General features: G+C 38.0%; 1 protein-coding gene across 2 annotated transcripts in view; it reads left to right on the top strand.

The window, feature by feature from the left end:
* LOC106081449 (uncharacterized) overlaps positions 1–26,262 on the top strand; it is a 30,285-nt gene extending 4,023 nt beyond the window's left edge. The window contains exons 1-2 of one of the 2 annotated variants that reach the window (XM_059364881.1): positions 22,463–22,591; positions 25,534–26,262. In XM_059364881.1, coding sequence (XP_059220864.1) covers positions 25,738–25,866 — 129 coding nt within the window. In that variant the 5' untranslated portion in view covers positions 22,463–22,591; positions 25,534–25,737 and the 3' untranslated portion in view covers positions 25,867–26,262. Of the gene's footprint in view, positions 1–22,462; positions 22,592–25,533 lie in introns of those variants that run through there. The other variant, XM_059364880.1, reaches the window with a different exon arrangement.
* The last annotated feature ends 348 nt before the right edge of the window (positions 26,263–26,610 follow it).

The following is a 26,610-nucleotide window of genomic DNA, read 5'->3' as shown; positions in this document are numbered from 1 at the left end:
TGACCCGATGCAGTCCTTCATCGGCAAGGGCTGCCGCCTCAGTGTACAACATACTGCTACTACAACAAAAACAAACAAACCGACAGACGAACAAAAATAAATTTTCTTAGAAAATATTGTAAAAATGTAGGGATTATCAAATCATCACTGGCCAATAACTTAATTACAATAGAAAGGTTATGACGGGGGGGAACTCTGGCAGGAGGGATTTTCCCCTCTTTTGAGGTTTCTGGTTATCAATGAGATTCTGAGGTCTTTCGAGTGTGGTTGAAGGTTGTTGCCAAAGCGGATGACGTCGTCAGAAATCCCACCCCCTTGCTGAAAGGCCTGATTTGGAACGCAACACTGGCGGAGGGTTGTTTTAGGAAGATTGTAATTAGGCAAACTTCGTAAAGAGGGGATTATTCCCTCTCCTATGCGGTTTTGGGGCCTTTCTAAACGTGCATGGTTAGGTTAGGTTTAAGTGACAGTCTGTTATCAGACTCACTTAGTCATTTTCGTCCATTGTGATACCACAGGGACAGAAGAAGGAAGATGCCTTCTAGTTCCTACCGTTCAACCATTCAGATTGCTTTAAAAAGCCCAATAACTTGCGAATGTTCACATCCGCTTAATCACACAGGTTCTCAAAGAAACCTGTCCTGAAGTGGAACACCTTCTTACTGCTAGTGCGGGACACACACACAGAAGGTGTTCTATAGTCTCTTCTTCTTTGATGTCCTCACAGCTTCGGCAAAAGTCGTTGCTGGCAACCTTCAGTCTGTCAGCATATTTTCCGATTAGACAGTGACCTGTCATGACGGACACAATGGCTGAGACGTCTGTTCTAGTCAATGACAGAAAAGCAGTGGAGCTCTTCAAGTCTAGATGAAGCCAGATAGTTTTGGAATGCTCACAGCCCCCACTTTGTGACCATCTATCATTCGTTGTCCTTCGGGCTTGGTCCTGAAAACTTAGCTTACATGTTGCCAGAGGCATACCCACAGATTCCAGTATCCCTGGAATGTGTAAGGTAGTTCCTAGCTCGCAAGACGTGCATAGTGGAGGTCATTGCCTATTATTTTATATTATAACGGACCTCGTTCAAAGAGCGTTGAGGATGCAGTCTAGTTGGTTCAACTAGTTTTTCATAAATTCCAGAAAGACTTAGTTGGTATTTACTAAAGCCAAATACTTGGGCGTGATTCTTGACCAAAAACTAATTTTGAAAAGGATCATCGAAGAAAGGGAAAGGAAAGCGCTACACTAATGCAGCAACTCGATAGGAAGGAGTTGTGTTCTTATGCCAGGGACGGTAACCTCGATGTTTACAGTGGTTTTTCGATCGATTCTCATCTATGGATATCTGGTACAGGGTACTGTGGCAGTGTTGACCCCTGGGGCCAGAATAAGTACCCCGAGGGAAGTGCTGAATTTTGACCTATGCGCAAGAAGCCCATAGATGTTGAATGTCATACTGGTCCTTAGGCTTTTGCCCCTGTGTGTTGCGTGTGGAGCAACGAAGATTGCCAACTGGCGTTCCTCATGTGGCGAGGCGTTATGCTATATGTAGCGCCAAGGATTATTTACCAGGAGAGTCCTTCCTTCCTTGACAGATTGGGCATAGTTGCTCGGAAATAAATTTCTAGGCTGGAACTAGCCCCCCTTTCCGTAGACCTACGAAAGGGTCATTTAGTTCCCTGCCTGAGCCGCTTTTTGATAAAAAGTAATGTGCCATTATTTCTGATAGAGCCGATTGGAACTACGATATACCTGGTAATAGAAGTTACATGGACTCCTATACGGATGGTTCCAAACTAATGGACTTTGGGGTGTACTCTTAAGATTAAGAACTGGTCATGTCGCAAAGGTGGAGGCCACCGTAGCGCAGAGGTTAGCATGTCCGCCAATGACGCTGAACGCCCGGGTTCGAATCCTGGCGAGACCATCAGAAAAAATTGTCAGCGTTGGTTTCCCCTCCTAATGCTGGCAACATTTGTGAGGTACAATGCCATGTAAAACTTCTCTCCAAAGAGGTGTCGCACTGCGGCACGCCGTTCGGACTCGGCTATAAAAAGTAGGCCCCTTATCATTGAGCTTAAAACTTGAATCGGACTGCACTTTAGGTTCTCATTTAGGTTCAATGGACGAAAACGTCTTAGTGAGTCTGGTGGCAGACTGTCACTTAAACCTAACCTTGTTCCTTAGAATCAGGTAACCATATAGGCTTCTGGAAGGGTGTAGGTGTCTTTCAGGCGGATATCTTCACTGTCCCAAAGGCACCGGAGGCGAATTCGATGTGGGAGCGACTGCCCGATCGGACTGTCACGATAAACGTGGATAGTTAAGTGGCGCTGAAGACTCGAGGTTAGGGGCATGAACCCGCTTAACAATTTAAGACCGGAGGCGACACGCTGACAAGGCGTATGCATCTGCTTATCTGCGCAATCTGGCTAGAAGAATGCATACCCGATGATTGGAACCTCAGCATACTATGTGCCGTACACAAGAAAGGAGACAAGACGGAATGTGTCAATCAACTAAAGGGGAATAAGTCTCCTCCCCATCGCATACAAGGTGCTCTCGAGCGTACTGTGTGAAAGTAAAAAAGTCAATGAGATAATTGGGCCCTATCAATGCGACTTTAGACCTGGTTAATCCACCCTGGACCAGATATTCACACTGCGTCAAATCCTGGAAAAGAGAGAAGGACAAATCAATACCTACCATCTCTTTGGTGACTACAAAGCCGCTTTCGATACCCTTTTACGTTCAAAGATATTGATACGCGTTCTTTAGGAAAAGTAGAAGAATCTCTCCGAATCAGCCTATCGTGTGATCTCTTTAATATCCTGCTGGAGAAGATTATACAAGAAGCAGATGGGAATAGATATGGCACACTAATCACAAGAGAACACATGTCGGTCACCGGGAGTAGTAACTGCTGCATTTGAAAGAATCGAAAGAGTGTCGGTAAAAATGGGTCTGGCAGTAAATGGAGATAAGACGAAATCGATTGTTTCCAATCCCAAAACGTCTTGTACAACCGAGCAGATAAAGAAAATGGAGAAAGTTGGCAACCATAACTTTGAAACAGTCAGTAACTTTATCTACCTCGGCACCGCCGTAACTAAAACGAATGACACCAGTTTTAAGATAAATCGAAGAATAATACTGGCAAACAAATGCTGCTTTGGACTAAGTTAGCAGTTTAGAAACAGGGCCACTTCTCGACAGACGAAGATCACACTATACAAGACACTGATACTACCCATTGGTTCTGAGGCATGGATACTTGTGAAAGCAGATTAGGCAGTGCTTGGAGTATTTGAGAGAAAGATTCTTCGTAAAATATATAGACCAGTTTGCGTTAATGGAGAATATAGGCGACGTATGAACGACGAGCTGTATGACGATGATAGCATAGTTACACGCACCAAAATACACCGGCTGCGTTGGCTAGGTCATATTGTCAGACTGGATGAAGAAGCTACAGTAAAGAAGTCTTTTGTAGGCAAACACAGTGGTAAACGCAAATCGGGAAGACCAAAAGCCCGATGACAAGATCAAGTGGTGGGAGACAGCTCGAAATTTGGCGTCAGAGATTTTAGAATGAGCGCAAAAGATCGAGACTTGGAATGCTATTCTACGTTCGGCTAGTGTAACAAAAGTTCTGTCATAGCCAATTCAAGTAAAGTTGTAGATAAATTGAGTTTGTCAACTAATGTAAATAGCTGTGTATTTAAAAATATATCAGTGTTTAAGCATAGACCTGTGGTTGCGGTAGGATTTTTTTTTGTTTTTTAAAAATCTTATGATTGTAAAAACCGTATGATTTGTTATCAATCAATTAATCACTTTCATGCAAGCGCTTCTTCGCAAAACACAGAAAAAAATCGAAAAAAAATCCAATTAAAAATTTTATTGAAGATAAAATCATTTTTAATTAAAAAATTGATTGATTCAATCATTTTTAATTAAAAATTAATTGATTCAATCAATTTTTGATTGAATATGATTTTGTTTTTAGTTGCAGTCGTGATTAGAGATTTCGTCATTTTCAATTAAAAATTTAATTGATTCAACTATTTTTTAATTGAATCTAATTTTTTTTCAATTACATCGTGATTGAAAATTTTGTAATTTCCAATAAAAAAATTAATTGAATCTTAAAAATTGATCAAGTTTGGCCTGAAGTAAGTTCAATTAACGGATATTTTTCCACCTACAATATAAAGGGAATGCGATATAAAAGACCCCTACGTAACACATTTCGATAACTCTATAGCTATACCCTGGTAGCCGGTTCTTCGTGCGGGATTAACTCGATGGAGTCCTTCATCGGACAAGGAATGCCACCTCAGTGCACAACACACAGCTACGACAATAACAAATCATAAAGCAACCCCACCCGACACCCAAAATTTTTAGGAGAACCACCAACGCCGGAGAACTCCCCGCGGGGGAGTTTTTTTGGACGGCTGTACGCGGACCTTTTTCTAAACAACGCACCTCAAGTTCATCTTCCAGGAGGTAAAAATCTGTGTACCAAATATAGAAGTTAATTGGAATTTTCAAAAATTTCAATCAATTTTTAATTGATCCAATTAAAAAATTTCAACTATTTCGATCATTTTTTATTTGGATCTTTAATATAATTAGTTGAAAATTTCAAAAATTTTAATTATTTTTTAATTGAATAGGCAATTTTTTTATTGATTTTTTTTTTCAATTACTTTTTCAAAAAACGGTGATTAATATGATTTTTGAAACAGTTTCAATTAAAAAAATAATTGGATCAATTAATTTTGTTGTGATTGAAACCGGTTGTTACTTTTTTCTGTGTACGTCACTTTACTTTAATTGACTATGAAAGAACATTTGTCCCATTAGCTGTACTTGGAAAGTGTTACAAGCTCCTCGATCCTTTGCGCTCCTTTTAAAATCGCTGACACCAACTTTCGAGATGTGTTGCTCCACTTGATCTTTCCATTGGGCTTTTGGTCGTCCCGATTTGCGTGTACCACAATGATCGCCTTCAAAAGACTTCTTCGCAGGACCTTCTTCAATCATTCTGATAACATGACCTAGCCAACACAACCGTTGTATTCTGATGCGTTTAACTATGCTAGCTGAGAGTAATCACGGTGGAATACGCAAACCGGGACAAGATGAAGTGGTGGGAGACACCTCGAAACTTGGTGTCAGAGATTTTGGAATGAGTGCAGAAGGTCGAGGATCTTGGAACACTATTCTAAAGGGCGATTTTTTAAGAGCTATGGGAAAGCAAGTGTCATCTTGCAGAGTCTTACAAATTTCGCAGGTATACCAAACTCAAACATGGCTTGAAATACCTTTAAACGTATAGTGCTGAAAGCGGTTCATGAGCAGTTCGAGTCAACAAAGAAATGGTAAGAGTTGACTTGTCCTTCTCGGGATTTGGGGCAGAGTGAATATCTGGTCTATATTGGATTTACCAGATCTAGACCCACATTGATGAAAATGCAAAATTTTCCCATGAACATTTCACAAGGAACAGGCCCCTTATCTTACATATCAATGATAAGGGGCCTCTCGGCTCAATGGTAAGGGTCCAAACGGCGTGCCGCAGTGCGACACCTCTTTGGAGGGAAGTTTCTACATGGAAAAATACCTTACAAATGTTGTCAACATTAGGAGCGGAAAACCACCGCTGAAATTTTTTTTATGGTCTCGCCAGGATTTGAACCCAGGCCTTCAGTGTCCTAGGCAGACATGCTAACTTCTGCGCTACGGTAGACTCCAAAGCTGCATTGATAGAGTCCAATTATCTAAATGAGTTTAGGTTGTAATCTTTAACACAGTACGCTCGAAAGTATTTTGTATGCGATCTGGAGGAAACTTATTTCTCTGTAGTTGGCATATTCCTTTTGTCTCCTTTCTTGTGTACTGAACATAGAATGCTGACGTTCCAAATATCGGGTTTGCGTTCTTCTAGCCAAATTGCGCAGACGATCTAGTGCACACTCCTTCTACCAGCGTGTCGCCTCTGGTCTTAAACTGTTAAGTAGGCAACCCATCGGCTCCTGCAGCCTTATTGTTTTTCAGCCGGGTTACTGCTACATGGACCTCGTTTTGACTAGGTCGTATAAATTCTATACCATCATTAGATTTAAATTCTGCGGTATACTCAGCTGGGGAAAATGTTCTTTCCACATCCAAAGCGCACATTCTGGATCAGTTGCCAAATTTCCTTCATGGCCTCTACAGGAGGATGTGCCTGCACCAACTCCAACGGTTTGATTCTTTGGTAAAATTTCCGGACTTCATTCTGACTGTTGTACATCGCAATGCGCTCACCCTAACGTCTTTCGATTTTCTTTCTGTGGAACAAACGTTTCTCCTTTTCACCCGATACCTCTTCTTCATTTCGCGCGTTGCTATTGATTGCAAGATTGCTCTGGAAGCCGCATTTTTGGCTTCAGGTGCATATCAACACTCTTGGTCGTACCATGGTTTTCTTGGGGGAGGCTTCTGATACCCACGCACGGGTTTCGCGTCTTTTTCCGTATATTGCTACTGCACCGTTATACCATGTTGTTGTTGTTGTAGCCACATTTTCCTGTGGAGGTGGCGATCCTCCTCAAGCTCCTGTAGGTGAGCAAGCTCGTTCTGGTTCAAAGGACCGATCGCAGCGGTAATGGGCTGGCCATTGGTTATTTAAAGGCGGCATTAGATCGCCTTGTCATATCGAGCTTTATAGGCACTTAGCACTTATGCAAGAGTCGGTGCGCCCGACCTCTCACTGAGACTCTCCACTCGATACCGCTGATTGTCCGCGACTGCCGTTGCAGCTACTCCTTATGGAGCATTCCACAATCCGCAACATGTGGACGCGCCTGGTAGCTTCTCGTGACAGCAATGAATACCACACAGATCAGCCCTCAATGTTGCAGCGTGTGTGGGGCTCACAGCTTTCCCGTATCGGTCCCGTTATATAATCGGGACAAGGAGTGCTTTTATCAAGCAGCTGGTTCAGTCAAGTGAGTGCCGTTGCCGTCTGTAGTGTTTGCAGCTTTTCAATGTCCAGCTTCCGTGCAGTGTCAGATCGTACTTTTCTCGCCATTCTAAAACGGGTGCGAACCTTTGCGGCATGAGGAAATGATCCGAATCTTTATATATACGCTCCACGGTTCGATCGTTCATCTAACACGCTGGATGAATGCCTTTCTTCTTTCACAACGTGATCAAATTGGTTTCTTTCTTCTTAATATGGGGACAACCATGTAGCTTTGTGGATTTTTATGTTGAAATTTGGTGCTGGTAGTTACCATGTTTTTTGCCGCGGCGAAATCTATAAGCCCCAACCCATTAAAGGACGTTAAGTGGTGGTTATCCCCTCCTAATGTTGGCGACATTTGTGATGTTCTTTGCTATGCATAGAAGTCATATAAAAAATTCTCCCCATAGAGGTGTGGCACTTCGCGACGCCATTGAGACTCGGCTATAAAAAGGAGGTCCTTTTTCGTTGAGCTTAAACTTGCCTCGGACAGCATTCATTGATATGTGAGAAGTTTGCCCCTGTTTTTTAATTCAATTGTCATGGGCAAATTTTTGCTCTACTCCCCTATACCTTACCCTTATACAACCTCTTTTGACTCCTATATTGTAGTACATACATATGTGCGGTTGGGGGTGTCTTCTGGGAGTGATGTGGCTAACCGGTCACTTGGCCCTTAAAGTAAATATAAACTTTGTGCCATGCTCTTAAATATTTTTCATATGAGCCCTCATATTGATATGTTCGGGAAATAAGTTCAGTTCAGAGGGTGCTTACCCACAAACACTTGACCCCAAAACTGGATTCCTTTTCTACTCTCTAATACCTTTCATTTGAGTGTCAAGTTGTCATGATGGGTAAAATAAACTATTTGAGGTGTTTAAAGGAGGTTAAGCGCCACCTAAGTACTTTAAAATTAAGTTTAGTTTCATTTTCCTAATCCATTTCCAAATAACTTTTATTTGTATTCCATATAGGCATGATCGGCTAATATGCCCACTATATGGACTTATTTTTTTGTGCCATATTCGTAATCTAATCCCGCATACCTTTCATTTGAGTCCCATATAGACATGAATATCCAAAATGTCTGTTTGGGGGAGTTTTGGGCTTGGGCGGTCCGCTGGGTACTTGAACTCAAATTTTCGTATTCTTCGTATTCTTCACTCTAATACCTTTCATTTTATACCCATATTGTTCCGATCGGTTCACTTTTTATTTTGGATAATGTTTTTAGGGTAAGGGAAGAGTCCGCCCCCCTTCGATATCAAAAAATTATATAGCCTATGTTTCCTTCCAGACCAACATACACTATCTGTGAAAATGTCGAGAAAATCGATTCTGCCGTTTTCGAGTCTAAACGGAAGAAACAAACAAACCGAGTCCCATATAGCCATGATTGGCTAATATGACCATTTGTGGCGTTTCTGGGGGTATGGGATGACCCCTATACTTCAGCATGATTTTTTGAGTCCCAAATTGTGGCGTTTCTGGGGGTATGGGATGACCCCTATACTTCAGCATGATTTTTTGAGTCCCAAATTGATATGAACGTTCAATTTGTCTTCTTGGAGGAGTTTTTGGGGTTAGGACGACTTCCTGGGTACTTGGACACTATTTTTAATGCCACATTCTTATCTTCTCTACAATACCTTTCATTTGATACCCATATTGTTCCGATCGGTCCACTTTTGATTTTGGATGGTGTTTTTGGGATAAGGGGGAAGGTCCGCCCTCCTTCCGATATCAAAAAATTATATAGCCAATGTTTCCTTCCAGACCAAAAAAATTTTGTTGAAATCAAATTTGTTATAGAAACGTTTTCTAAAATTTTATTTCTACAAAAAAAGGAATTTTTCATAGAATTCATGGAATTTTTAGAATTTTTTTCTTTTTAGCAATTTAAAATTTTTTTAGTTCTTTTTTACTCTCAACATTTAATGTTTTATTTAAACACTGAAAACAATTTAAATGCCGATCATTAAACGCGCTATTTTTTGTTGACGTTACCAAATTTACGTTTTTTTTATTACTTTCAAAAATGTTGACTCTCCCTCTCTTGTTTCAGCATCATTTCACACATAGACGTTTTGTGTGTCTTATGTATTTTTTTTTTATTATTTTGGTTGGTTTCCAAAAAAATTCAACCCCCTAATCCCCACTTCCCACTCTCAGACACACATCCCCCACAACCCCAAATGAATTGCTTGAATTGTATTCATTGATTGTTGTTGTTATTGTTTTTAATGCCAAATATTGTTAAAAAACTAATTAAACTAATAATAGACCAAACAAACCGACCAAAAATAGAGAGAAACACAACAACAACAACAACGAAAGATTAACAAATTCACCAAAAATTGTTGTAGACGATCAAGAACAACCACCCAATAACCTACATGTGTGTGGCTGCATTCAACTGAAAAATATGCTCTCTCATCAAAACGACATGCTGCAACCTTCGTTTAAGTTCAAGCTTGTCTCTGTATGCCTACAGACTTGTTGTATTCATGTTTGTTTTTTACATTTTAAATGGGTAAAACCGAAAAAAAGAACATTTATACAATCGGACTGTTTTTACCTTTAATGAGCGTTAAAACAGTGTTAAATGTATATTTGCTGTATTTAAAAAAAATCCGGTTATTACCGCATTTATAATATGGGGATTATTGTGTTTTAAATAAAAGGGTTATGAATTTTGGGAAAAGTTTTTTTTTATGATTTATTAAATATATCAAAAATTTAATGTTAGGCAATGAAACATTTTCTTTTGTTTTGGCAACATTTCTCAGAGGAAGAAAATTTAGAAATTTTGTCAAAATTTCATTTTTATAGAAAAATTTGTTAAAATTTCATTTCTATGGGAAATTTTGTTAAAATTTCATTTCTATGGGAAATTTTGTCAAAATTTCATTTCCATGGGAAATTTTGTCAAAATTTCATTTCTATAGTAAATTTTGTCAAAACTTCATTCCTTTACGAAATTTTGTCAAAATTTAATTTCTCCAGGAAATTTTGTCAAAATTTCATTCCTTTAGGAAATTTTGTCAAAATTGCATTTGCATTTGCATTTTGTCAAAATTTCATTTCTATAGGAAATTTTGTCAAAATTTCATTTCTATAGGAAATTTTGTCAAAATTTCATTTCTATAGGAAATTTTATCAAAATTTCATTTCTATAGGAAATTTTGTCAAAACTTCATTTCTATAGGAAATTTTGTCAAAATTTCATTTCTATAGGAAATTTTGTCAAAATTTCATTTCTATAGGAAATTTTGTCAAAATTTCATTTCTATAGGAAATTTTGTCAAAATTTCATTTCTATAGGAAATTTTGTCAAAATTTCATTTCTATAGGAAATTTTGTCAAAATTTCATTTCTATAGGAAATTTTGTCAAAATTTCATTTCTATAGGAAATTTTGTCAAAATTTCATTTCTATAGGAAATTTTGTCAAAATTTCATTTCTATAGGAAATTTTGTCAAAATTTCATTTCTATAGGAAATTTTGTCAAAATTTCATTTCTATAGGAAATTTTGTCAAAATTTCATTTCTATAGGAAATTTTGTCAAAATTTCATTTCTATAGGAAATTTTGTCAAAATTTCATTTCTATAGGAAATTTTGTCAAAATTTCATTTCTATAGGAAATTTTGTCAAAATTTCATTTCTATAGGAAATTTTGTCAAAATTTCATTTCCATAGGAAATTTTGTCAAAATTTCATTTCTATAGGAAATTTTGTCAAAATTTCATTTCTATAGGAAATTTTGTCAAAATTTCATTTCTATAGAAAAATTTGTGAAAAATTTCATTTCTATGGGAAATTTTGTTAAAATTTCATTTCTATGGGAAATTTTGTAAAAATTTCATTTCTATAGGAAATTTTGTCAAAATTTCTTTTCTATAGGAAATTTTGTCAAAATTTCATTTCTATAGGAAATTTTTTCAAAATTTCATTTCTATAGAAAATTTTGTCAAAATTTTATTTCTATAGGAAATTTTGTCAAAATTTTATTTCTATAGGAAATTTTGTCATTTCATTTCTATAGAAAATTTTGTCAAAATTTTATTTCTATAGGAAATTTTGTCAAAATTTCATTTCTATAGGAAATTTTGTCAAAATTTCATTTCTATGGGAAATTTTGTCAAAATTTCATTTCTAAAGGAAATTTGTCAAAATTTATTTTTTTTTTCATTAAATTTTGTCAAAATTTCATTTATATAGGAAGTTTTGTCAACATTTAATTTCGTGGTTTTTTGAACTTATTGTAGCTCGACATCATATTCAATGCAAGAAGTCATAAAAGTTAGGCAAGTGTGTGCTGTTTTCAAAACATGGTGCATCGGGATTTCTGATACGCAATGTATTTTCATCAACATCTTTGACCATTTTTATTGGAAATTGTGGAAAATTCCATTTCTATAGGAAATTTTGTTAAAATTTCATTTCTATAGGAAATTTTGTCTATATTTTATTTCTTTGGAAAATTTTGTCAAAGTTTAATTTCCCTGGCATATTTTATAAAAATTTAATTATTCTGGGAAATTTTTAAAAGTGAAATTTTTCTGGGGATTTTGTCACATTTTAATTTCTCTGGAAAATTTATTTTCCAGATTTTATTTCTCTGGAAAATTTTGGAAAAAAATGTTCTCTAGAAAATTTTGTCAAAATTTTACATTTCTGGGAGATTTTATCAAAATTTCATTTCCCTGGTGAATTTTGTCAAAATTTATTTTTTTTTGGGAAATTAAATCAAAATTCAGTTTTCCTGGAAATTATGACAGTTTAACATTTCTCTGGGAAATTTTGTCAAAATTTAATTTTTCTGGGAAATTTTGTCACGCGTTCATGTCCCTGAGAAATTATATCAAAATTTAATTTTTCTGCCATATTTGTCATAATTCAATTTCTCTTGGAACTTTTTCAACATTTCTTTTCTTTGGGAAATTGCACCAAAATTTTCCCTCTAGGACGCATAGTTAAGAAGATACAGCCATTTTAAATTTTCCAAGTGAAATTTCGATTTTTGATAGAATTTAGACCCATTTCCCTCTAGGACGCATGGCTTAGGAGATACAGCCATTTTCAGTTTTCCATGTAAAACTTCGATTTTTAATGGAAATTTGGAAATTTTGCCAAAATTTTATTTCCTTGAGAAATTATGACAAATTTTCATTTCTCTGAAAAAAAAAGTTTTATCAAAAATTTATTTTAACATTTATTTCTTTAACGCTCGATATTACCATAGTCGGTAAATAATTCCTATTTAATTTGAGTCTTATGTTATCGTGATTGGTTTTGATATCCATTTGAAGGGGGTGATTTTTGGGGGTGGGATGGGACCTCAGACATTTCGCATTAAATAAAATCATATTAAATTCGTGCTTTACTCCTAAATATTTTCATTAAAGCCCAAAATAGCCATGGTCGATATATAGTATATACGGGTTAGAGGGAGTTTTGGGGATGGCGCTGGCACTCCCCCATTTTACCCTAAAAATTCAAATTCGTTTTTTTATTCCAAAAACCTTTCATTATACGTTCGGGAAATAAGTTCAGTTAAGGGGGTGCCAAATTATTGTGGGCTTACCCACCTCAAAAAAATGGCCTCAAAATTGCATTCCTTTTCTACTTTCGAATGCCTTTCATTTGAGTCCCATATTGTCATGATGGGTCAAATAACCTACTTGAGGTGATTTAAGAAGGTTAAGCGCCACCTAAATACCTTAACACAAATTTCCAATTTACTCCCAAATTGCTTTCATTTGAATCCCATATAGCCATGTTCGGCTAATATGCCCAATTGGGGTGTTTTTGGGAGTGGGAATGGATTAAAAAATTATATAACCTACACAATCTGTGAAAATTTCAAGGTAATCGGTTCAGCCTTTTTTCAATATACTGGACAGGGCCCGCTCCGCTGCGCCTTCTTTCACTCTCTTATTTTATCTGTTTGGGGGTGCTGGTACGGCCTTTATCTATTTCGCCCCAATGTGGATCGGATTCGTACTCTAGTCACAAATACTTTTCATTTCAGCCTAATTTTTCCATTATTCGTTCAAATTTCCATTTGGCAGGCTTTGAAGGGGAGGCCACCCCAGCCATTCCACCTTAAATAAGTATACGAAATTTCTGTTTTTGAGTTATTATGCCCCACGCCCCACCCATCTCCGAGATCTGGCGTTTTTGAAGATAGGGTGAGGGAGGGTCCGCCCATTTAAGTTTGTATGTTAGATCTACTTCATTATATTGGTTTTGGTGGTGGATTGGAGTAGCCAAACTCTTTGTCCCGAAAGTGGATATCAGATTCATACTCTACTCCCAAAATCCACATTTGAGGTACACATTGCTATAGTCGGTATATATGTATGGTTTAGGGAGAGTTAAGAGTTTAGGCGTCCCTGAACCACTTGGCCATAAAGCAGATATCAGATTTGAGCCCCTGTTTGTCGTAGTCCACAAATATGTCCAGTTTGAGGGATATGTAGAGTGGGGCCGCCACCTACGCGCTTAGCCCTGAAAATTATCAGCATCGTGCTCTACTCTCAAATTTCTTTTATTTGAGCCCCAATGATCATTGGTTATGGGGTGAGCTACCCCCAAACAATTTGTTCAAAATAGGACATCAAATGCGTTTCCAAATGCAAATTTTGCCCATGAACATTCCACTAAGGAATAGGGGCAAACTTCTCACATATCAATGAGTGCAGTCTGATTCAAGTTTAAGCTCAATGATAAGGGGCCTCCTTCTTATAGCCGAGTCCGAACGGCGTGCCGCAGTGCGACACCTCTTTGGAGAGAAGTTTTACATGGCATAGTACCTTACAAATGTTGCCAGCATTAGGAGGGGAAAACCACCGCTGAAAATTTTTTCTGATGGTCTCGCCAGGATTTGAACCCAGGCGTTCAGCGTCGTAGGCGGACATGCCAACCTCTTCGCTACGGTGGCCTCCGTAAATCAAATTCGTTTACTACTATCAAATGCCAATTATTTGAGCCCCTTATTGCCACAGTAGGCAAACATGGCCGGTTTGAAGGGAGTTGCCCCCTGAACCCTGAAATAATATCAGCATCGTGCTGGAGCACGATTTTGTTTGAGCCCTATAAAGTCAACCATTTTGAAGGTGGCTATCAGGATATTCAAAGCTACGGGTCTTGTTCAGATGCACGCTATTTAATTTGTTTTGTATTGGTTGGGTCTCTCTCTTCTTTTAAATATCTTTCATTTCAAACCCATAATGCCCAAAGCGATAAAAGTATCCTGGTGGGTGGTGTTTTTTGGGGTGGGGAACCCCTGGACACTTAAGGTGACGTTTCTATGCCACGTATTAACTCTTCTCTTAAATATCTCTCATTTGATACCCATATTGCCCAAAGCGCTAAAAGTGTCTTGATGGGTGTTGTTTTTGAGGGTGGGGAACCCCCCGACATGTAAGGGTGACATTTCGCTTAAACCGGTGCACCCATCTCCGAAATCTGGCGTTTTTGAAAATGGGGGTATGGGGGAGGGTCCGTCCCCCTTCGGATATCAAAAAATCTAGTACCCTATTTTCACCTCAAAATTTCTTTTCTATAGATAATTTAGTCAACAGTTCATTAGGAAGTTTGGTCAAAATTTTCCTTTTTTTAACAATTTCTTCCTCTTCGTTTGCAACGAAATGCTTCGACTACTAATGCTATGTTCTCAACTCTGTAGGGTACAGAAATACGAGTAGTAATAATGTGTAAATACGAGCTCCTTTCCTTGGCGAACTACTACAATTTGTTTGTGTTACTACTGCGACGATTATCTCTGTGTTGCTCGTTGTAAAAATGGCAAAAAGAGTAGCTAAAGGAGCAACTACACACACACACACACACACCTATAAATTAAACAATTACTTGGCAATCTGATTTGGACAACAAGACTTTCTCAAATATTTGTCAATCTGAGAATGCAATTAAACACTTTGGCTTTTATGGCACACTTGTGTGTGTATGTGTTTGTTATGGCTCCAATGATTTGAATGTGTGCTCCACAAAAAAACCTTTATACACTTCAAAAATGAAGTATTGGTAGAAAGGTGAGTGTGGCGCGCTTCATGACTAAGGGGAAATGAGTAAATTGGATAAAAATAATTTCTAAATATTTGTTCAAACAATTTTTCTGTTGATCTTTTTATTGGTATCTATCTAACATATATGGTGTTTTGTGTTTGTCGAATTCATTTTTTGATATCATGCCGTTGTCATTGATCGTTCTTGGAATTTAATAAGACATTTTATCAATTCAGTGTCATGTAGGAGTTTGATTTTGTGGTTTATAAAAAAATTTAGTATGCATCATTTTTGTTGTGTAATATATTTTAATATCTTTTTTATCTTATTTGTTATAATTCGTATAAGCTTTTATTAAGTATTTATTTTTTTTGTTTTTTTTTTTGCATATGTTATAAACCATTCATAAATCATTTCGAATTTTGTCTGTTAACACTCCAACCTAGAACAGGAAACGATAAGATTTGCAACAGTGTGACCCAGTCGAAATGGTTTCCGTATATCTGTAAAATAGTAAAAACATAAAAATTTGTAATACTTTTCTACCCTACATTTGGTGTATGGCGTCGTTTAAAACTAAAGTCAAAATTTTTAATTTCTTAAATATAAAATTAAAAAAAAAAAAATCAATTCAAGGGGGTAGATTGGTGACGTTCCCAAATGTTATAACACAATCATACCACTGGCAGAAGCGTTCGAATTAGCCAATACGTAAGTGTATTCGTCCGTCCGTCCGTCTTTACAGTTTAGAATATATAGCGCTGTACATATAAAATTCACGTAAAGAGCCCGAAGTTCCAACAAAGCTTTTCTGTGGCCACTGTTCATCAGCCTTTCATGTTAACCGCATTGATATTCTGTTGATATTGATATTCTATAGGCTGCACTGGCACGTAATATTGATTTGTAAGCGGGTAATCAAGGGACAAAGATTGCAATACTGAGTTAATCCATAAACAACGGGCCGCTGCTTTCCTTGTTCGATGATGATGAAACTTCATATGTTGATTACTAAATTAGGTTGGTTAAAGTGGCAGTCTGCCATCACACTATGGTTGTCAAAACCGAAACCGAAAACCGATTAAACGGTTTAGATTCTCTCCACCGAAACCGATTTTTAGAAAAATGGCCAGAAACTGAAAAACCCTTTTTTTTGACACCTATTATTATACCCGTTTGACACCTATTTTCCGTATAGACTCAAAAACGGCTGAACCGATTACTTCGAAATTTTCAAAGATTGTGTAGTTTGGTCTGGAATTAAACATAGGCTATATAATTTTTTGATATCGGGAGGGGGGCGGACCCTCCCCCTTACCCCAAAAGTACTACCCAAAAATAAAAGTGGACCGATCGGGACAATATGGCACTCAAATGAAAGGTATTTAAGAGTAGAGTACGAATTTCATAATAAAAGTTGGGTCCAAGTATCTGGGTGGCCGCCCCAGCCCCAAACCCCTTAAAATAGGTTTATTTGACGATCATGAGAATATGGGACTCAAATGAAAGGTATTCGGGAGTAGATTCGAATATGGTCAGGAAGTATAAATAGGCTACATAATTTCTTTGATAACGGAAGGGGGCGGACCCTCCACCGTTACCCCAAAAACACCACCCAAAATCAAAAGTGGACCGATAAGGACAATATGGGTATCAAATGAAAAGTATGTGCGAGTAGATAACGAATCTGGCATACAAATTCATGTCGAAAAAATGCCTAAAATGGGGACATTAGACAATCACGGATATATGGGACTCCGTTTGTTTGCCATATAGACGGCAGAACCGATTTTCTCGAAATTTTCGCATATTGTGTAGGTAGGTCTGGAAGGAAACATAGACTTATAATTTTTCGGTATCGGAAGAGGCACGGAACCTCCTCCTTATGAAAAAAAAACACAACCCAGAATTTAAACTGGACCGAGCGGGACAGTATAGGTATCAAATGAAACGTATAGGAGAGTAGAATACGAATATGGTATTAAAATTTCAGTCTAAATACCCATCGGGCCTCCCTAACCCCAAAACTCCCCCAAACAGACATATTGGACGGTCACCACTCATATACCAAAGTGATCCGATGGGCACAATAAGGGTATCAAATGAAAGGAATTGGAGACCAGAAAACGAATATGGTATTAAAATTTGGCTCCAAGTATCCAGCGCCCCCCCCCCCCCATCCCCAAATCTCCTCTAAACAGAGGACTCAATATGGGACTCAAATGAAAAGTATTAGGCAGTAGATTACGAATATGACATTAAAATTTACGTTCAAGTCTAGGCGGAGCTTTCCTCCTAAAGATACGTTAAATGGGTTATTTGACCCATTATGACAATATGGGATTCAAATGAAAGGTATTTGAGTGTAAAAACCGAATTTGATATTTAATTTTGGAGCCAAGTGTTTTGGGGTAAAGCACCCCCTAAACTGAACTTCAATTCCGCTGGGAATAAAGAACGAATTTGATATCTATTTTCAGTGCAAAGTGCCGGTGGCCGTCCCAGCCCCAAAACACCCTCCAAACGGTTCATATTTACCGGCCATGGCAATATGGGGCTTAAATTAAAGGGATTTGGAAGTGCAGCATGATTTTGATATCCATATTTGAGTCGAAAAGTCTGAACATAACCACTAGGCATCGAGAAGGGGAAAATTCTCACTTACCAATGAGTGCTTTCCAAATCAAGTTTAAACTTAATGATAAAGGGACCTTTTTTGTAGCCGAGTCCGAACGGCGTCCCGCAGTGCGACACCTCTTTGGGGAAAATTTTTTAAATGACCATGCATGGCATTTTGCCTCGCAAATGTCGTCAACATTAAGAGGGGATAAACACCGCTTTGTCCGACGTTCTCGCAGGATTCGAACGCGTGTAGAGTCATAGGCTACAATGGCACGAATTCGACATCCGCATTAAGGGCGAAGTGTCGCCACCCTAAAAAGATATTAGTAAAGTATATATATTCTTGATCGTCTCGATCCAGCCATGTCCGTCCGTCTGTCGAAATCACGATAGAGGTCGAACGCGTAAAGGTTGCCGTTTGAAATTTTGTACAGATACTTAGTATCAATGTAGGTCGTTGAGGATTGCAAATGGGTCATATGTGTTCAAATTTAGATACAGCTCCCATATAAACAGATCTCACGATTTGACTTCTTGCTTGTGGTGTTCTGTTATGACTTCCAACAACTGCTCCAAGTACGGTCTAAATCGGTCTATAGCCTTATATAGCTCCCATATAAATCGATCTACCGATTTGACTTCTTCTGCCCCTGGAAGTCGACATTTTTGTCCGATTTTGCCGAAATTTGTTCTGTTATGACATTTAACAACTGTGTCATGTACGGTTCAAATCGGTCTATAACCTGATATAGCTCCCATATAAACCGATCTCCCGATTTGCCTTCTTGAGCCCTTACAAGCCGCAAAATTCGTTACTTGCAAACTTCAGTCTGTAAGCATATTTTCCGATCACACAGCGATCAGTCATGACGGACACAATGACTGAGAGGTAGATCTTTTTAAGTCTAGAATAGGCCACATAGTTTTGAAATCTTCACAATCCACCCTTTTTGACAATCTGTCATTTGTTGCCCTTCGGACCTGATCCACAAAATTCCAGTTCGCCTGGAATGTGTAAGATAGTTCCTAGTCTCGCAAGCTCGTCTGCTCTACAATTCCATGGGACATCTCTGTGCCCCGGCACCCAGAACAGGTGAACTGTGCTGCCATATCGTTTAGAGATCTGTGACAATTGAGGGCGGTTTTTGCATTCAGAAACACGATCTCCAGGGATTTAATACCTCTCTGGCTGTCTGAGAAGATATTTATGCCAATTGTCGTTATGACATTATATCTTAGCCATTCTACCACTTTTTTAATTGCAAGGATTTCCGCTTGATACACACTATAGTGGTCGGGTAACCTTCTCGATATGACCAATCCTAGTTCTTCAGAGTAAACCCCAAAGCCCACCTGATTGTCTAGTTTGAAACCATCTGTATAGAATTCTTTGCGACTTCTATTACCAGGAATATTTTAGTTCCAATAGGTTCTATTATAGGGGTATAGTACTTTTATCAAAAAGCGGTTCTGGCAATGTGTCATTCACACTACCTAGAACAACGGGCATTGTATCAAAAATAACACTGCGTCTGTAGCCTTCACATGACCAAAGAAAAAATTTCCTTAGCTTCATAGCAGTGGTCGCATCAATTTGTCTTGCCACAATGTCCAGAGGCATTAGGTGTAGCATTAAATTCAGTGCATCAGATGGTACAGTCCTCAGTGCGGCATAAAAAAAGCCATCCTTTGGATCCGGCTGAGTATTCAACAGTTGGTGGACTTTTGAAGCGCCGTCCACTGGACCACAACATCATATAGCATTATAGGTCTGACAACTGCAGTATATACTCAGTGCATGAGACGCTGTTTAAACCCCCAACTTTTGTCAATGACTCTCTTGCAAGTGTAGAAGCCAAGAGTTGCCTTTTTTGCCCTTTCCAAAATGTTTAATTAGAACTTCAAGTTCCTGCCTAGCAAAACACCTAGGTATTTTGCGCTTTCTGTAAATGGAATATTCTCTCCTCCCAAGGAGACAGGTGTCACTGTAGGTAACCTGTAAATAAATAAATAAATTAACGCCTAGATAAATAAATTAACGCCTAGACCACAAAGCCGAAATGAGGTTTCAGACAAGGAGACAGCCTATCGTATGATCTCTTTAATATCCTTCTGGACAAGATTATACGAGATGCAGATGTGAATAGATATGGCACACTAATAACAAGACAACAAATACTACTCGCCTATGCCGACGATGTGGAGCGGCATGAAGCGAGTGGCACGCTCACACCTTATACCAGCAATCGTTGTTGACGCTTACGACTCTCTTCTTTAAATTCGTTGAGCTATTATAAGTGTTTTTGTCGATGAGTATAATGATTCCTAATCATATTTCGCATTTACATCAATACTCATGATGGCTCACATTGAGCGCAACTGTATAGAAGACAGACACACTCAGCTACCTTTCAAAGTTATAATTTCTGAAACTAATTTGCGTGCTTTGTAATGGCTTTGGTAAAGAAGCAAATGGAAGAAAATCTGTCACTTTTGAACGGACGGAGACAGACAGCACGTGCGTCACTGATAAAACCAATTCTGATCCAATAATAAAAAAGCAAGTGCTAAATAACAAAACAGTATATTTATGCCGCTCAACAAAACTTGTTGTCTCATTCCTTTGCTTGCTTTGGCTTCATATGGCACTCATCTGAGTGGTGTTCATTTGTAAACAAACCACGATGTCCTTCGACTAAATTGAAAATCACATCCACTGAACGATTACTAAAACATTCGCGCGTCTCTCTCTCTATCTTTCTTTCTCTATTGTACTTGTGCGTGTGTTTTTAGCTAATTTTGTTTTTATGTGGCATGCGATACAGACAATTGCTTTGGCCAAAATGGCTATGGAATGCCAAATGTTGGGTCTCATGCAGTTCTCTGATTGTACTTGTGCGTGTGTTTTTAGCTAATTTTGTTTTTATGTGGCATGCGATACAGACAATTGCTTTGGCCAAAATGGCTATGAAATGCCAAATTTTGGGTCTCATGCAGTTCTCTGATAAGAACCACGTCAAATTCTCCTGACCTTAAGTGCCGACGAAGCGGCCCTACACTTGTGCAGATTTATCTGAAGAAACCGGACCATAGTCAGGTTTCAGAATTTTCACCACTGTCGCATAAGCCTCCTCATCTGAGTCCTACAGGAGGTCATCTTCCCAAGATTCGTTCGATCTTGTCATGATAAGTTAGTTTCCTTACGCATCCAAGGGCAGTTGATAAAGTATTGGAACCACTCTTCCTCAGGACACTGTACACTTGAGGTGTGGACGATTCCTCCTTAGATGCTTCACAAGCTGCTGCTGTTGAAGTACCTTTTGAGTTCCGTTTGTCCCCACTGGCGCACACCTTGAGCCCAATCCCACTGGATGACTCACCCACACAGGGCTTATTAGGTCCCGTCTGGATGCTTTCCCCTCCGGTTTCGATCGAGGCAGCTTAGCTTTCCACAATCCGCTAGCTTTTTGAGGATGTGGTCGAAACTTCCTCAGACAAGTTTTCAGCAACAACTGCTGAGTCGGCTTCTGATTTTCCAACCCCACCGCTTCTATACACCTTCAGCTTTCTAGTTTACAACTGTAATTGTATTCAGATTTTAACTTTCCTGGACTCGAAATAACCAGATCATTGGATTGGATATTTCCCACAAAGAAACAGCTTAATAAACTAAATCCGAAATATAAATTGCAACCTTTGCACTTGTGGAGCGTAAAGTCATAGCCGCCATAGGTTTGGCACCTTCGGTATGAGATTGGGATTAAATTGGGGTATTAAGGAAGTCCCATTGGCCTAAGTGAGGAAGTCCCATCTGGTGTACTAATGTTTAATACTGTCGCCAAGTTACTAACTAACTGCTATCATAAATGTGCTTCATCCCCAAGGGAATTACAAATTCAAATTAAGTTGTTATTGTTACATTTTATTTTTACAACTGCTGTTTTGTAGATAGAAATTTAAAACAATTTTTTATATAATTTAACTGGTGTTGTTTATTTTAATTTTTTATAACGTGACCATGTGACAATGAATGTAGCAGAATTTTACAATTTTTGCATGCAAAACTAAGTGCGGCGAGAGAAGTCAAATTGAATGCAACGAATTGATCTGGTTCTGTATAAAATGCAAGGGTTATTGGAGATGCAACAAGCAAAGGCTTTGAATTGAGTTTAAACATAGCATAAAAAAAATCTCTCAAAATTTATACAATATTTTATGGAAAATATTATCAAAATTTTATTTTTAAGGCAATTTTGTTAAAATTTTATTTTCATAAGAAATTCCCCAAGTTTCATGTCTATAGGAAATTTTCTTTAAATTTCAATTTTACAGAAAATTAAATGTCCTCCCCTCCTATAGGTGTGAGTGCCTTAGCACCTGTAGTCGAGAGTAATGCTTCAAGTGCACAACCAACCGTCAGACTAACAAATGTGTAGGGATGCACAGTTCGTCCCCAGCCTTTAAGTAAATGTGGTGTTTCCGATCCCCACAGCAGAAGTGAGCGATGGTTTTGCTAAGCTCACAAGCAGACCGAGAAAGCGATCCGGTCTACGTCGAAGGAGACAGAGGAGTGTTAACCGGCTGCTTAATAGGGCGAAAGCGCAGGATGTTCGAGGGGATAGAATTGACATTTCAAGCACTTCTAAGGAAGCTGGAAAAAGAATCAGATCTCCTGAAGTGCATAACACTGCCAAGACGCTGAAGAAGAAAAAAAGTTCTGAGCTTTCAAGTACTCTGGGAAGACCTGTCCAGCCCTCCCGCCTTGAAAAATCCAGACAGTGTTCTTCGGAGGGAGACAAAGTCACAATAGCAACGAATGAAGCGCGCACGGACCCTGAGTCTTCATGGAGGACTGTGACTTTCAAAAGGCTCCCACAGCCATCACGGAAGGTGAAGATGGTCGCGGAGAAAGGTAAGGAGCTGCTCTCTTACGCCGAAGTAGGAAGGAAGCGCAACAGAGATGTGATGGCCTATGTAGTCATCGTTATTGGTTATTATTCCGGCAGGATTCCACCAGGTCATCGGTCCCAGATGAGGCATTTAGTAAACGAACGGGTTATCGAACATGTGTGGAACTCTGTAGAGGTTCCACCCATACAAATGATGGGCTGCGAGTATAGAGGGGACATCTTAACGCTGCGCTTTGCTTCAGCGGAATGTATTGATGCCAACTCGTTGGAAGTATCCACACTCCCTGGCTCGCATAGCACGATCTTCTGAGAAAGAAGATCACAGCTCAAAAATCGGGACGGAACGCATGATGGAGGTCCTAAACAAGCAAAACCAAGAATTGGTTGTGGAGAAACGGGAGATTTTCCACAGGGAGTAGGAGGAAGGATATTTCGCATTGGTCAAGTCTCCGTGACAAGTTTGGGTAAGACTAAAGGCATGGAGTATTACGGGGCCATGGCTGTCTTTTTCAAGATTGGGAAGGATAGGCAAATATGCTCATATTAAGCCATTAGGCGGTGCAGTAGGGGGACACTCAATACCGCCTGACGGACAGGGGGCCGACGACGAGACAATCACCGACTCTCTCAATATTGGGAAGACTAGGATAAGTAAAGAACCTAATACTAAAACATCAGGCAATGCAGGAGCGAGAGACCCGATACAGCCTAACGAACAGGGACCCGACGACGAAACCATCAACGACTTTCTCAATATTAGGAAGACTAGGATGGATAAAGATCCTAATGCTGAAACATCAGGGAGCCTACGATGAGACCATAACCTACTCCCAGAAGCCCATTTACTCAAGATTTGGAAGACTGGTATAGGCAAAGATCCTAATACTGGAACATCAGGCAGTGCAGGGACGGTAGTCTCAGTAAAGCCTAATGAACAGGGTCCCGATGATGGAACCATTACCGACTTTCTCAAGATTCGGAGGACTAGGATAGGCAAAGATCCTAATACTTAAACATCAGGCAGGGCAGCGACGGGAAATGACTCAATGCAGCCAAAGAACAGGAAGCAGACGATGAGACCATAACCCACTCTTAAGAAGCCCATCTAATGGAGGACTAATTATTGAGGTCATCCAGATAAACCCCCACCGGAACGAGACAGCTACTAATGCTCTGATGTAGAAAATCAGCAAGGGCAAGATTCATATTGCCTTAATTCAGAAGCTATGGACGACCCGGAGGTCACCGTAGCACAGAGGTTAGAATGTTCGCCTATGACGCTGAATGCCTGGGTTCGAATCCTGGCGAGACCATCAGAAAAAATTATCTGCGATGGTTTTTCCCTCCTATTGCTGGCAACATTTTTGAGGTACTATGCCATGTAAAACTTCTTTAAGAGGTGTCGCACTGCGGAATGCCGTTCGGACTCGCCCGATGGATTACGTGTGCAGTGTGGATTACGCAGTGAATGTTACGCGATCACTGCATTGTGTATCAAGCGGATATCTTTACAGTTAAAGAAGTGATGGTAAAAATATCTCTTCAGAGATATTTGGTAAAAATATCTCTTCAGACAGCTATCAAATCCTTGGAAAACTTATTCCTGGACTGTCGCAGATTTCTCAACGAGATAGTTGAACAGTTCAAAACTTACCTGTTCTATGGGCCGGGCCACAGAGATAGATATCCAGGGAATTGAAGAGCAGACGAGCTTGCGAGACTAGGATAAAAATTGCTTTTCTTGGGAATTTTTATTAAAATTTTAGTTCTAAACCTAATTCTTGTTAAAATTTCGTTTCCAATAAAAAATATTATCAAAAATTTATTTCTGTGGGAAATTTCAAAGAAATTTTTTAAAAATTTTACTTCTCTGGCAAATTTTGTCAAAAATTTATTTCTCTGGGAAATTTTGTCAAAATTTCATTTCTATAGGAAATTTTGTCAAAATTTCATTTCTAAAGGAAATTTTGTCAAAATTTCATTTCTATAGGAAATTTTGTCAAAATTTCATTTCAATAGGAAATTTTGTCAAAATATCATTTCTATTGGAAATTTTGTTAAAATATCATTTCTATTGGAAATTTTGTCAAAATTTCATTTCTATATGAAATTTTGTCAAAATTTCATTTCTATAGGAAATTTTGTCAAAATTTCATTTTTATAGGAAATTTTGTCAAAATTTCATTTTTATAGGAAATTTTGTCAAAATTTCATTTTTATAGGAAATTTTGTCAAAATTTCATTTTTATAGGAAATTTTGTCAAAATTTCATTTTTATAGGAAATTTTGTCAAAATTTAATTTTTATAGGAAATTTTGTCAAAATTTCATTTCTATAGGAAATTTTGTCAAAATTTCATTTCTATAGGAAATTTTGTCAAAATTTCATTTCTATAGGAAATTTTGTCAAAATTTCATTTCTATAGGAATTTTTGTCAAAATTTCATTTCTTAGGAAATTTTGTCAAAATTTCATTTCTATAGGAAATTTTGTCAAAATTTCATTTCTATAGGAATTTTTGTCAAAATTTCATTTCTATAGGAAATTTTGTCAAAATTTCATTTGTATAGGAAATTTTGTCAAAATTTCCTTTTTCTGGGATATTTTACCAAAATTTCCTTTCTCTGGGAAATTTTACCAAAATTTCCTTTCTCTGGGAAATTTTTTTTGAGAAATGAAATTTTGACAAAATTTCCTTTCTCTGAGAAATATTTTTAAAATCTTATATCACTGGGAAACATTTTTAAAATTACATTTCCTAGGAAATTGTGTAAAAATTGCATTTCTATAGGAAATTTTGTTTCTGCAAAATATTGTAAAACTTGCATTTTTCTGGATAATTTTTGTCAAAATTTATTTCACTGGGAAAATATTTTTAAATTTTTATTTCCTTAGAATATTCAATGTATTCGCATATTTTTAAAACAAACGTTTTCTTTTTTAAGCTTCTTTTCTTCAAGCTGCAAAAGCTTTCATACTCCCCTTAACATTTCTGCAAATGTCCTTTTTGTGCATGAAAGCAATGATGAAAAGGTTGTCCAGGTTTATGCTGCTGCCTGTCTGACTGCCACAACGAAGGAGAGCAATAAAAATTTTCAATCAGTACAGAAAAATTCAGTCATCACTAAAGACGTCCTCCGGAACGAGAAATGGCAGCGCGTCGATTCTATGAAAATAAGTTAACAAATTTTCATAAAAACCACATCAAATTATTTGCTGTTTTTATGAAAACGGCAAATTTGTTGCAAAATTCAAATGTGCTAAAACGCTCACTCTAAACCCAGGCTTTGCAAAATCAAAAGAAGATTGTCGGAAAAAGGAGAAAATTTTGTGTTTTTTGTTTTATTATAACCAAACAAGAAAATCAATTTGGAAAACGAAGAAAATTGTATAAGCAGCAGCTGCAAGCCAGGAAAAAAAACTTGTGAAGTGTTAAATTTATTACAATACCAATTGAAAAGAAATTGAAAAAAAGTCCTTAAATTTAGTTCTAGTGTTGGGAAAAAATCTCAAAACAAAGTAGTAAAGAAAAAATCCATAACAAAAGAATTTGGTGTAATACAAAATAGAATTTTACATAATTTTATGGGATAGCTCAAGAACAACAACAACAACAAGAGCAAATAGAAGCAAAAGCAGTGGAAGAAGCAGAAATCCATAAAGGAAAATAGAAGGTAATTTTTCATAGCCCCTCCACAGGCATTCCAAATGTACGCTCCTCTTTCTTCTTCTTCGAATGTGAACATTTTCCCCGAATATAAAATCCTGTCTATAGAAAAAAAAGAGCACAGTGTGGTGTACGACAAACCACGAAACAGCACTATGAAGTGATTTTATAACATTCATATTTCGCCGCCACTTGGCATGTCATATTGTTGGGGAGAATTCGAATTACCGACAAGGATTGGATGACACTTTGTCATCTTGAACGGAGACAGTGAAAACTTAATACAAAGTACTTTTCTATACGTTGAACTAGTTTTGGCATATGGACGAGTGGTGTAAGTCAAATTCAGAAAGAA

Source organism: Stomoxys calcitrans, chromosome 3 (genome assembly GCF_963082655.1).
Source record: "Stomoxys calcitrans chromosome 3, idStoCalc2.1, whole genome shotgun sequence".
In the NCBI taxonomy this organism is placed as follows: domain Eukaryota; kingdom Metazoa; phylum Arthropoda; class Insecta; order Diptera; family Muscidae; genus Stomoxys; species Stomoxys calcitrans.
The sequence above is the reverse complement of the archived record's forward strand: the minus strand, read 5'-3'. Positions and strand labels throughout refer to the sequence as shown.